Raw genomic sequence first — 14098 nt, 5'->3', positions numbered from 1 at the left:
TATGTATAGTATGAAGAGCGTTGGTCTAAGAACGCTGCGTTGGGGAACGCCACTTTTGACAGGAACAGGATTTGATAGAGCATTGCCAATTTTGACCACTTGATGTCTGTTTGACAGGAAGGAATTAATCCAATTGTGAAGAGGTCCTGAAATGCCGTAGGATTTTAGTTTTAGGAGAAGTTTATCATGTACTACTGAGTCAAAAGCTTTGCAGAAGTCTATGTAGATTGCATCTATTGCTTTGCCTTGATAAAGGTTAGTAGTCCATATGTTTTTGCAGTGGAGAAGTTGTAAGTTACATGATAATTTTTTTCTGAAACCAAATTGTTTATTAGAGAGTAGGTTGTTTGTTTCTAGGTAGAGTGTAATGGATTGGTTTATGATAGATTCCATTACTTTACATGTGACGCAACATAGAGAGATAGGTCTGTAATTTTCAACTAGACTGGGGTCTCCTTTTTTGAAGATAGGGATGACTGTGGCTAGAGACCAGAGTTTGGGAAGTGAACTAGTCGTGAAAGCTTTATTGAAGATTATGCTTAGGGGTTCTGCTATATTAATTGAAAGTTTTTTTAAAAAGTATGCACATAGTCCATCAGGCCCAATAGATAATGATGGTTTCAGGTTGCGAAGAGCTTTTTCAACATTATCTTCTGTGAAGTCTATAAGTGTTAAGTCGTTGTACTCATTGTTAGTACGATTGGGGAATGTTAGATATGAGCCATCGCTGTTTACAAAGACTGAACCAAAGAATGTGTTAAAGAGGTTTGCTTTAACTGTTTCTTCAGTACATTCTTTGCCGTTAGATTCTTTTAGTGGTGGAATGGATCTTGTTTCTTTAAGTTTATTGTTCACAAAATTATAAAAAGCACGATTGGAATTAGTGCGTAGAAGGTCTTCTTCTTGCTTGGTGTGGTAAATGTTACATTCAGTTTTTATTTGGTTGCAAATATTTCTGTAGCGGTTTTTGAAGTTTGCTACATAGCCCTTTTTGTTTCTTCTCCAGAGGGATTTTTTTTTTGATTGAAGCTTTTTTTATTGATATGGGTAATTTGTTTTTTTATTTTGATGGTGATTTGTGGTATGTATAGTTTGATGATTTTATTGATTTCAAGTAGGAATACTTTATAGAGGTCTTCTGCAGTGATACAAGTTGAGAATAGATTTTGCCAGTCAAGAAATGAGAGATCGTTGTTTATAAGGTCATAGTTGGCTTTTTTAAAATTGTAGTTTGGAGTACTGTTGTTATGACGATTTATGTGAGGGCGTATATTGAGACAAAAGTCTCATGCAGTGGTCGCTGTTGGAAAAGGGTTCTTTTATTTGTAGTCCATAAATTGAGTTCGTGTTATTACAAAAGATGAGGTTGAGGCAGTTGTTGAGTCTTGTATTGTTAGTTACTAGTTGTTCAAGACCTAGGTTTGTAACAGCGCTGTATAGTGTAGTATGGATTGGTTCGGTTGTACATTCATTTGTTATCCAGTTTATAGAAGGTAGATTTAGGTCACCCAGGAAAATGAGAGGATATGGGCAAGAGGTAGCCCATGTTAGCAGTGAGATTAACATATTTGCATGAGCGATGCCATAGTCAGGGGCTCTGTAGCATAGTATGAATCTAAGTGTGGTGTTTGAGGACAGGTCACATACAATAGTTCCAGGAAGAGAAAGTTTATGTGCAACTTGAATATTTTTTAAGTTCAGTGATTTTTTGTAAAAGATAGCTACTCCACCACGTCTGCGGTGTTCACGATCTGAACGAAGGACTTGATACTCTTTGTTTGAAATAATGGAGTCAGTGAGGGATGAGTTCAGCCATGTTTCACAAACAAATATGATATCAAATGTACCATTGTTTAATAAGAGGATAAATTCAGATAATTTGTTTACAATACTTCTTGCATTTATTAATTTACATTTGAGACCTGTAGTGTTTGGTGTAGGAGAGGTAAGGGGCCTGCATACCTAGTTTTGATTGATAGTTGATTGAGATTCTCTGAACTTTCCTGCCTCTGTTGTAAAGATCTGTTCATATAGTCTGTTTTAGTTAGTAAACTATATTTATTTTGCTTTCCTGTCTTCTCTGACTTTGAAAACAGCCTTCTTCCTATTCTTATTACTTCTTAGTTGAACATCTCCTTGAAAGTGTTTTATTGCTGACTTTAGGCCATAAAAGAGGACAGATTGAAGCCATAAAACACCTCAACTAGCTAGAAGGAGGTTTTCAAATAACAGAATAAACTTTATCAAATTTAGCTGGCTCAATTAGCTTTTGCTATAGATGCTTCACATCTGTGCAGCACTGTCCATGGCCTTTACCATGGCTCACCCAAATGATGGCCTCAGAAACTTGAGGTCACTCCTATTTGCTACCTTTATTTTTAGGGGAATGCACATTGCACATATCTCTGTAAGGTTTTTCTAGATGACCAAATTAAAGTGGAGTTTTTATCATCTTGTTGCCCTCTTAAATGGGCCATTTCCTTATCCACTTTGCCAGATAAGGAATCTGAATGACTTTGTGGGCTTCAGTGCTCAATTGTATTTGATTTACAGAAGTCTTTGAAGGTCCTGCCAGCAAAAATAAAACAACTTCCCTCCCCAGTATCTAGTGGGTTCAACTGGTGAATGCTTATATTGAGGAATGAACGGGCAGGAATAAAATGTCCTCTCATTCTCATCTTGCAAAATTTGTTTTATATGAGTCTGGGTAGGTGGAGGGATGAAGAAGAAGCACATCCTGTCAGATGATGGCATGGGATTTTTGAGGGCCTTCATTGCCCTAAGGAACTAGCCCACGCTGGATTTACTTGAATGAGAAGAACCGAAGCAATTTCAAGGTCCAACTTTGTCCTATGGGGATGTTGTGTCTTGCCCGCTCTCACCTCAGCCGGGGTCTGCTTATCTGCTTCCGAACACTGAAGAATGTCCTAGTATGCCTCCCAGCCCCAGCCTGGCTCCATGCCCAGACAGGCTGAAGAGGAAGAAATACCTCCAGCCCCCAGCTCTGGCTCCATGCCCAGGCAAACGGAGCAACTAGACCCCTCCCCCTCCTCCACAGCATGTGAGCCTGAGGAAGGTCAATTACCAATAGCTGCCGATTGGAGTGACCCTCGCATCAGAAGACTTGATAGGCGGAGGCAACAGAAGGAAGGGAGGGGCAGGCCTGGATAAGTGCTGAGTCATGGAGCCACACCCATGGCCTATATAAAGGATCTGCTTTCTGGCATTCTCTGAGTCAGGCAAAGTCTAAACATATCTTGCTGAAGTCACTTTCTGATCTCCCGCCTGCCCTGAGGACTTTGCTAGGACTTTGGCAGAGCTGCAGAGGCACACCTGATTCGGATTTCCCTGACCCGGCCGTCAGTGGAGGAGTGGGACACGACAGGGGAAGAGATCAGCAGCATAGGAACAGCCTCCACTTAGAATAATTAATCAGTGGAACAACTTGCCTCTAGAAGTTGTGGGTGCCACAACACTAGAAGTTTATAAGAAAAAACAGGACAACCATCTGTCTGAAATGGTATAGGGCAGTGATGGCTAACCTTTTCCGGACCAAGTGCCCATAGCGCACACATGCGCAAGCATGGCCAAACATCCCAAATGCAATGCGCGCACAGTCACCCGCACGCGTCCTGCCCCTGCACATGTATGCATGCCCCCCAGCACACACCTCACCCCCGTGCATGTGTGCGCAGCCCCCCCATGCATGCGCATGAGGCACCCCTGCACACGCCCAACCCCCATGCATGTGTGGCAGAGACCCGAAGACCAGCTGGCTGATGAGAGGTGTGTGCACATGCGCAGCAGAGCTGAACTGGGGCGATAGCTCGAGTGCCCTCAGAGAGGGTGCTGCGTGCCACCACTGGGATGCGTGCCATAGGTTCACCATCACGTGTATAGGGTTTCCTGCCTGAGCAGGGGGTTGGATTAGAAGACATCAAAGGTCCCTTCCAACGCTGTTATTCTGTGGCAAGGTTTTCTAATTCAGGGTTAGGAAACTAATCTCAAACTCTTGTGGAATCCAGATTGGGGGCCCAAACCTTCATTCAAGGAGCACCCTCCCCTCAATTTTAAACATGCCAGCTTTAGTTACTACCCATATATGCATCAGTGTATTTTTTTTATTTTGCAGGGTTCTTTTGAATGTATATCTGATCATGCCAGAAAAATGAGATATTTCTTCTCAAATAAAGCACACTCATAAACTAACCGAAGTATTTTAAATAGTAGCTAGATTATAAAAGGTTGAATGCTTTTACTCATGAAGGGAAATAAGTTAAAACAATTATCCGTGAATCTTCAGGCAATAATAACTATTATTTTGTAAGCCGTATTTCTTTCGGAACTACTTGTAAATATATTCAAAAGTGCATTTGCTCTCATATTAACAAGCGTATGGGTCTATAAATAAATCCTGAATAGCTTAGATCACCGAGTGTGTTTTTGGTGTTCGTGATCAAATTGCTCGGCAGTACAATGTAATTCCCACTAAAAAGACTCAAGAAATGCTCTGTATGCTTTGCAAGCCTTTTTCCTATAACTTTGATGAAAATGGCTATACCAGCAGAATTACAGGATAGAGCAAAATTAATCTCCTAATATTCTCAGTTATCATTAAATCTTTGGAAGGGCTTCTGTATAAACAAGAGTATTGATTAACATGAGGCTATTAGTAACTTTAGATTATAGTATATTTGCTCACTAAATCCCCTGGTTCAGAAAACCAGTCTTCTGCTGCTGGAATTTTGCAAAATATACTGTTTTGCCACTGGGAAGAGATATACGACAGTGGCACCTGACTGACCAGTGACTCTAGGAATGATCTGGCTATAAAACTCCATGATCCCTGAAATTATTTGGTCCGCCAGTCAGATTCCTATCAAGTCTTCTTGTTGTCAGGATCATTTCTGCCCTAAGAGGGAGAGGTTGGCTTCCTGGACACGGGAATCAAAATGATGAGGCTTGCTAAGAGAAATTTAAGTCAGTGGTCACCAACTGGTGGTCCATGGACCATTGGTGGTCCGTGAGAAAATCTTGGTGGTCCGCAGAAAAATTATTTGCATTTTTATATTGCACTAAATACTATTTATCTTTTTAAAAAATTCATATTAGTGGTCCGTGGGATTTAAAATTATGAATTTAGTGGTCCCTGAGATCCGAAAGGTTAGTGACCCCTGATTTAAGTAGTTTCAGGATGTATTTGGAAACTTATACCAAAGGTTCAAGTACAGTTTAGGCGAAAGCTGGCTCAAAAGTAGTAAGTGTGAGAGGGATCTTGGAGTCCTAGTGGATGATCACTTAAATATGAGTCAGCAGTGTGTAGTAGCAGCCAAAAAAGCTAACACAGTTCTTGGTTGTATAAGCAGAGGCATAGAATCAAAATCGTGAAGTATTACCACTTTACAAAGCCTTAGTAAGGCCACCCCTGGAATAGTACATCCAGTTTTGGTCACCCCATTAACAAAGAAAGAAAAAAAGAAAGAAAGAAAGAAAGAAAGAAAGAAAGAAAGAAAGAAAGAAAGAAAGAAAGAAAAAGAAAGATGTTGAGACTTTGGAAAAAGCGCAAAAAAGAGCAACTAAGATAATGAATCCGTTGCTCAGGATTCTCGTTTGTCTATTTAATTCTGCGTTGCTCACAGGCCACTTTGTCTAAGGTGAATTCCAAAACTTCACGACCTGTTCCTAGTAAATAGTAATCAGACATCAGGGCTGTTTGTTGTTCTGTTGTCACCCATAGGCAGATATCCAGATGGAGTATGACAGTGTCATTCTGAAATAATATCTGCATAATGTGTCATACTTGTAGGGCAATTGGATTAGATTCTTAACTCTTCCAGAATTCACAGATAATAATGTTTCTCATTCGTCTATGCAACAAGCACTACGTTTGCATACAATGGGAGAATTCTTGCTTTTTTCTCTTCAACCTTACATTTGTCTATGAACCCTAAAGTTCATCTGGCCTTACAAGCAAAGCAATACATGCTCTTCATCAAGTCCTCAAAAGATTAGTCTCAGCAGGTCAAAGAAACCGTGTAGCAGAGGGCCTGTAGAGAGGAAAAATATTATACCTTTCCTGGAAGATTCTTCCTACGAACAGAAAAAGCAAAGGTCTGGGCCTAGGATGTGTCTGCAGATTAATGTTTTACAGTAAACATGGTGTCAGCCCAAGCAGTGCTATATCACATGCAATGGTCAGTCTAAATCAAGGCGGTTAAACTTGCGGCCTGAATACGTCACACTCTGGCCACACCCATGCCCGGTTTGGCAAAGGGGAAACCATGACGACATGAGTTTGACACCCCTGGTCTATATTGTCAAAATGAGATTCCCCTCTTTCCCCCTTTAAAGAGTCCTTTAAAAGTGTTTGATCAGCTTTAGGACATAACATGGAATAGAAACATTGATTTCTAACATTACAGATATGATTCCTTATATTAAATGAATGTATGAATCAGTGGTGGGTTGCTACCGGTTTGCCCCGGATCGGGTGAACAGGTGGCAGTGGCGGGAGGCTCTGCCCACCTGCCCAGATGCTTCTGTGCATGTGCAGAAGCATTTTGCGCGCAAGCACGTGTGCGCCCACAAGCGAACCGGTTTTGAAACCCACCCCTGGTTTGAATATGTTCTTTATCACCCAATGTTTTTCAAAATTTGTTCTATAAATTATGTTTTAGGAACTGAGAATTAGTTTCATTAGATAGGATGTGGAATTAGATAGGATGTGGAATTGTGCATGGGGTGGGAGTAATGGTTGATTTGTAAAGGAGAAGCAAAATAAGGGCCGGAATAGCTCAGGCTGTAAGGAGCCTGTTATTAGAACACAATAGCCTGCAATTACTGCAGGTTCAAGCCCGGCCCAAGGTTGACTCAGCCTTCCATCCTTTATAAGGTAGGTAAAATGAGGACCCAGATTGTTGGGGGGGGCAATAAGTTGACTTTGTAAATATACAAATAGAATGAGACTATTGCCTTATACACTGTAAGCCGCCCTGAGTCTTCGGAAAAGGGCGGGATATAAATGTAAATTTAAAAAAAAAATTGTTTTGGAAGTCATTTATTTTCATGTATACGTACAAGTAGTCCTCGACTTATTACAGTTTGTGTAATGACCATTCAAAGTTACAATGGCAATGGAAAAAAATGACTTGTGACTGTTTTTCACACTTACAACTGTTTTGCAGCCTTCTGACGAGCAAAGTGAATGGGGAAGCCAGATTTACTTAACAGGCAGGTTACTAATTTAACAACTACAATGATTCACTTAATAACTGTGGCAAGAAAAATCATAAAATGGGGCAAAACTCATTTAAAACAAATGTCTTACTTAAACAGTGTAAATTTTTAGGCTCCATTGCAGTCATAAGTCGAGGACTACCTGTAGTAGATTTGTATTCTGCTTTTTTTCTTAGTAAATAAAGAATGATGTCGGTTTTTTCACTAACTTGTTAAGGAACAAATATTTTTTTCAATGGCATATACAACTTTCAATGTAAGAGCCACACATACTTTAGTTGGCAGGTAAATTTTCTCTAGTAGCTGGATTTAACAAATATTAAATTCAATCTAAATGTAAGATTACATGAAAATAATTTAATCAATTTAAGGTTAAACTTATTTAAGGTTAAATTTATTTTTTTCTTTTTGCTACATTAAAAACTATAATTTTGAGATGGAGGTTCCTCATAGAATTCTAAATTTGTGCAGCCCAGTTCCTTCTTTCCTTTTATATAGGTAAGGTTCCTATCATGAGGTAGCCTTATGATATTTCTTACTGCCATTGTAAAATATTTAAAACTTATTTCATTTATTTTTCCCCGTGGTACTTTATTTTCAATTGTAATTTTTCATTGAACTGAGTCATTTGAAAGCTCTCAATGATCTCCACTAGGAATTGCTTATATTTAATGAGATGGAGAATATTTTTCTTGGAACCACCATAGCGTGAGAGTTCAACTTACAAAAATTAGCATAGACTTATTCACTGCTTAATATCATACCTGTTATTCAATGTTTCGTCTGTGAAAAATTAAGTATGCAAATTTTACTTACAGTAGGAAGGAAACTCCAGGTGGCAGGCCTGGAAAATTTAATTTAAAACAATTTACCCTTTTCAATTACTTAATTAATAATTTAAATGCTTCAAAGTATCCCTGAGTCAATAGTCATGTTTTAATTTTCACCTCTGTGTTTCTTGTTACTGTGCTTGTATAGAAGGCAGCTTAAATTACAAAGCATGTAGTTCTGAATACCAGTTATTGTAGAACATTGTTTTCCTCTCCTACTTACCAACTTTCCCGAGGATCATGACTAAGCATTTTAAGAGGTAGGATAGATTTTTGGAGTTACATTCTTGTGAATGGGGTTTTTTTTGTGTGTGTGTCTGTTAATAATAGTTGAGGATAACTTGGATTTTCCTCAATCCAGGCTAGGAAGCCATGGCTTTGCAAAAAGAATCCATTCAGAGAAAACTCAGGCTTAATAGTAGTGAAAGAAGGAACATGTAATATTCAATTTTCTAACAGTGAAGTAAAAAAATACCCACATTATTATTAATACAATGATAATTCAATAAGAAAAAAATGCACACACATAATCCTTGACCTACAACAACAATTGTATACATAGCATGGCATTCTCTTTCAAGAATAAGCCAGCCAGCATTTTTGTTGTTTACATTTACATTTATTTGAGAGCCCACGTTTGCTCATGTTTCTTAGCAACTGGCATTCAAAGACATAGTACCTCTGATATTAGGGATAATATAGTCAACATGACTATCCAGCATCTTAGATAGCTTGTTTGTTTTTAATAAGGATGCTTTGATATTAAGTGTTTCTGGAGAATAACACTAATGGTTTAGGACAAGGATTATACAGTGACTTCATTTGTTCAAGGAGGTAAGTTGTACTTTTAAATTCATGTTGGAAATATGTGGTTCTTAATTGTACTGTATTTGAAACCCATTTTAAGCATGATTCTTACGTTTGGTACAATGTATGATATATAAAGCTGTTGCTGGATTCAGAGTTAAATTTAGGTAATCATATAGTTGTATTTTAAAACTGTACTGCACCACGTTGCCAACTTTAACATAAAAATAGCCTTCCTTCCTTCCTTCCTTCCTTCCTTCCTTCCTTCCTTCCTTCCTTCCTTCCTTCCTTCCTTCCTTCCTTCCTTCCTTCCTCCTCCCCCCTCCCTCCCTTCCTCCCTTATTTGTTAATATTGCATGCAAAATATTACCATGTTTCCCAGGAAAATAAGACCAGCTATTAATTTTTGCCCAAAAGATGCATTAGGCTTATTTTACAGTTAGATCTTATTTTCAGGGACATACAGTACTAAATGCGTCCACTTGACTGATGATTTTAACTGGGCCTTATTTTTGGGGTAGGGCTTATATTGCGAGCATCCTGAAAAATCATGCTAGAGTTTATTTTTCAGTTGGCTCTTATTTTTGGGGAAATTTACAGTAGTAATGGAAAAGATTTGACATACCTATTTTTATAGAAAGACTGGTATATATCCAGGAGTTTCTAAGCCTTAGTGTGTTTGAAATTCATTGAAATGAGTAAATTTGTTTTGAATGGATCATGTATTAAAATTAATGGTACCAATAAGTTTGTTCAGATACTGTATTGTTCTGAATTCTTGCCCAGTATTGTTCAGAGATTTTAAAATAGAGATTTAGAGTGTATTTATCTACAATATCTATACCTAATATGAGAATTAGTACTATACTACTTCTGAGTCATTGCTTTTGTTTTTTTTAATTGAAATCAGGTTCGTTCAGTTTCTGTAAACAAAATAATAAAGTGTAAAACCAATTCAGGATTAGATCATTCTGTCAAATAAATCAACCAAAGTTTTTTAGACAGAACTAATTTTTACCACACTGCTAGATGTAACAATGCAAACCACTTACAATCTGATAATGGCCCATTCCCTTTATTTTATTGTAATTAACTAATAATTTACATTCAATAGTAATAGTCAGTAGTAATTACTAACGAAAACCTATCAGATCTTATTTGCAGAATAGAAAAATAATTAAGATATAAACAAGTCCTGTAATTATGTTCAGCTATATTTTGTATGCATATATGAGCTCAGGGATTTTTAATGTTTATCATAAATATATTGAGTTTCTTCCAGTGGTGTCTGTCTTTCAAAGAAATTGATTGGCTTCCAGATAAAACCCCCAGCATGCTTCTTGAAATCTGCTCTGGTACAATGGATGAATCATAGAAAAGTAAAAAGAGGAAAAAATGTCCTTTCGCAGAACCTTATACTAAACTGTTTAAGCTTATATTTAAACTGTTTTAAAATGAGGATGCTTTCAAAGATTGAACATTCACTTTTGTTAAAGCAGTCAAAATCTACAAAATGCTGCTTGTCCAGATACAGGTAGTCCTCGACTTACAATCACAATTGAACCCTAAATTTCTGTTGCTAAGTGAGACATTTGTTAGGTGAATTTTTGCCTCATTTTACAAATTCTCTTGCCACATTTGTTAAGTGAATCACTGCAGTTGTTAAATTAGTAACCGGGTTGTTAAGTGAATCTGGCTTTCCATTGACTTTGCTTGTTAGAAGGTTGCCAAAGGTGATCATATTATGACCCTGGGACACTGCAACCGTCATAAGTATGAGTCAGTTGCCAAGCATCTGAATTTTGATCACATGACCATGGGAATACCGCATTGGTCGTAAGTGTGAAAAACGGTCATAAGTCACTTTTTTCAATGACATAACTTTAACTAAGCTAACTGTTGTAAGTATAGAGGATTACCTGTATACAAGGAAAGAATATGCACAGCACACCACTGGAAATTCTGTCTTCATTACATGTTTCTCTCAGTCACAAAGTATGGTTTCTGAATATATTTTTCATATTTGGTCAATATTCCCAATATATTTATTGATTGTTGATTGTTAATTACTTTGTTAAAGAGTCTAAATGTTCCTGTTTCAGTTTGAACTAGCAGTGCATGCCAAGTCCTTTTTTTTTTTTTCATCTTCTGCTTTTGCATATATAACTCTTTATGATTTTGTTGCATTCACTAGGTTTTGCTGGTATGGGTAATCTTCTTAAAGTCCTTACCAGAGAAATTGAAAACTACCCACATTTTTTCCTGGATTTTGAAAGTAAGTTCAAAGCTCCGAACGTTGTTTTCCCTAACTTAGGGACTAGTTGAGAAGGAATGTTTAAGCTAGATTTGCCTTGACAGATAAAACTTGTTCAAGCAGTACAATAGATGTAATAGTGCTTTCAAGATTTGTTCCTGAGTACCTTTATTCTATTCCTTTTCTATTTTTCAGAAACCAAATGGGAAATCTTTTAAAAGTTCTCACTTGTACAGACTTTGATCAAGGGCCCCTTTTTTTCCTAGACTTTGAAAGTGAGCAAAGTTTGGCCTGCATTATTTTTGGAGGATTTTTTTTAACATTAAAATGTCTAATAAATAGCATATATTAATCTTCCATGCAAGTGCTCTAGTTCACGCCACTTGAATTGAAGTTCTCCTCTTTCATTCTGAAAAGTCATTGCTCGGTTCATCCAAAATCCCAGTAATAATTGTTTGTGATTGTGCGCATTAGCTAAAAGAACTTGGCTCGTGGGCTTATTTTGGGACAAATTCTAATTAGTTCCGCAGCCTCCATTTTGAAAAGGGTTCAAAACACGGATGAAGACCACAGCCTGTAGAGAGAAGATTTAGTGTTTCTTGGTTCACACATCCAAATTTTGACCCTGTGTTGTATCTTTACAATAATAATAATAATGGGCATCAAAATCACCACAGCCTATTCTAAACTGATCCTTATAAGTGGCTTGTGCTATATTCAAAATAAACTTGCAAGTAAATTATTTTGTTTCTTGCGTTATTGGTGTGTCTAAAAGCACATTACTAAACTTCTATGGTATATTATTTCAAAACTTGAATAGTATATGAAAAGAAACAGGCAAATTCAAAGGGTCTGATATAACTAAATGTAAGCAACCAAAATCCTGTTTAATGCTTCTCTATTTTGTCAATCAAATGTTGCCAATTCAGGGAGTTGGCATAAGCCAGAATAGAATACATATATATATCTTGAATTGATTAAAGCTATTTAAATTGTCTATAAAATAAGCTACTCATTTACAAAATTAATGATACCCATCTGCGTGTAGAATTTTTCTCTGACGCACATAAATAAGTCTTGCGTATCCCAGTATACACGCATGTGCATATGCCTGCCCGCATATCCACCCTTCTTTCCCCTTTCAGCAGAAACAGCAATGAAAAAATTAGGGGAAGATGGGATTCTAATTGCACTGGGAAGAAAAGAAAAGGGGAGAAAACTAAATGACTAAAGAGAGATAAATGCATATAGAAGCAAAAGAGAGCCCTACTAAGTACAGGTAGTCCTTGAGTTACGACCCCAATGGAGCCCAAAATTTCTGTTGCTAAGTGAAACATTTGTTAAGTGGGTTTGCCCTCTTTTGTGATATTTCTTGCCACAGTTGTTAAGTAAATCATTGCATTTGTTAAATTAGTAACACAGTGTTTAAGCGAATCTGGATTCCCCAATATCAGAAGGTCGCAAAAGCAGATCACATGACCCCGGGACACTGCAACCGTCATAAATGTGAACCAGTTGCCAAGCATCTAAATTTTGATCATGTGACCATAAGGTTGCTGCAATGGTCGTAAGTGTGAAAAATGGCCATAAGTCATTGTGCCATTGTGCCATTGTAACTTTGAACGGTCACTAAATGAACTGTTGTAAGTCGAGGATTAGCTGTAATATAAATTGCCTCTACCAGGCAACAGTTTAACTTCAGGCAAGTCTTCATGAATATCATGTTTTTTGCTCATTTTGTTTCCAGTAACTCATTTGTGCTCTTATCAGTGAATATAAGACAATCATTTCCCTGTTTACGTGTGATGATAATTTATTAATGATTTAAATTTATTAATTTTTAAACTTGTACAGATAGTCCTCGATTTACAACCATTAGTTTAGTGACTATTCAAAGACAACGGCACTGAAAAAAGTGACTTATAATTGGTCCTTACACTTAACAACCGTCGCAACACCCCCGTGATCACATGATCAAAATTTGGGTAGTCGGCAACCAGTTTTTTATTTCTGATGGTCAGAGCATCCCAGGGTCATGTGATCATTGCAAGCTTACAAATTGCAAGATACCAGACTTACAATCTTCCCAAGCAAAGTCAATAGGAGATTCGCTGAATTCACAGAATTCACTTAAGAACCGCTGTGATTTGTTTAACAACCGTGGCATAAAATGGTTGCAAAATCAGGCATGGCCAACTTAACAACCATCTTGCATAGCAACAAAAAATTCTGGTCCAAATTGTGGTCATACATCGAGGGTTACCAGTATGCTGGCTGAGTCTCAGCAACTCTAAATTACATGGAGCGGGAGGAATCTTCCTTTCTGATAAACTATAAAAATTCTCGATAAACATTTTTGGTGCCTAGTTGATTACTATTAGGAGGGAGGTGCATTGTTTGCATGGAAATTTGTTGGGGACCAGATGTAGACTAAGGGCAGCCCATATGAGAATTAATCTCTATTATCAATATAAACAAAATATAGCTACTGAACAAATAATTGACTACATTTCCTATGGCTTTTTGTATCAAAGCAGGTGAAATAATATACTTTTACACATTAATTTTTTTGCTACATTTTGCAGTGTACTACAGCTTGCAGTGTGCATGTAGCTTGAGTTTTCTCATGAAAGTGATCAACTACTGCATTAAATCCCCTTTATCCACTCAGTTGCGTTCTATCCCTGTGTGCTATTTAATACCTTATTTTTAAAACAATAAGGTAAGTATGTTGCTGCTCAATACAAGCAGTTAAATAAGAATTTGGTTGGAAGTTCTGCTAAGGGGTATTTTATCACTTTCAGGCCTCATAAGAGATTCCTTTTTAAAGTATTCAATAATTTATTTAGACTTGAATTTTCTCAGAGTCCTGAAAATTATTTACATGATTACTTGTATGGAATGCAGAGATTCTAGGTATTCAGATTCCTATTCAAAATTAATAACTGTGCTACATTAAACTTTTCAAATC

General features: G+C 37.3%; 1 protein-coding gene across 15 annotated transcripts in view; it reads left to right on the top strand.

The window, feature by feature from the left end:
- CYRIA (CYFIP related Rac1 interactor A) overlaps positions 1-14098 on the top strand; it is an 85903-nt gene that overhangs the window by 52457 nt on the left and 19348 nt on the right. For 6 of the 15 annotated variants that reach the window (XM_058178943.1, XM_058178892.1, XM_058178883.1 and 3 more), the window contains 2 exons: positions 11068-11148; positions 11323-11402. The exons of 4 other annotated variants lie outside the window; for them this stretch is intronic. In XM_058178943.1, the coding sequence (XP_058034926.1) occupies positions 11330-11402 (73 nt within the window). In that variant the 5' untranslated portion in view covers positions 11068-11148; positions 11323-11329. The remainder of the gene's footprint in view (positions 1-11067; positions 11149-11322; positions 11403-14098) is intronic. 5 more of the 15 variants (XM_058178936.1, XM_058178910.1, XM_058178916.1 and 2 more) reach the window with 1 other exon arrangement.

This window comes from Ahaetulla prasina, chromosome 1 (assembly GCF_028640845.1).
Source record: "Ahaetulla prasina isolate Xishuangbanna chromosome 1, ASM2864084v1, whole genome shotgun sequence".
NCBI classification, from domain to species: Eukaryota; Metazoa; Chordata; class Lepidosauria; order Squamata; family Colubridae; genus Ahaetulla; species Ahaetulla prasina.
The sequence above is the reverse complement of the archived record's forward strand: the minus strand, read 5'-3'. Positions and strand labels throughout refer to the sequence as shown.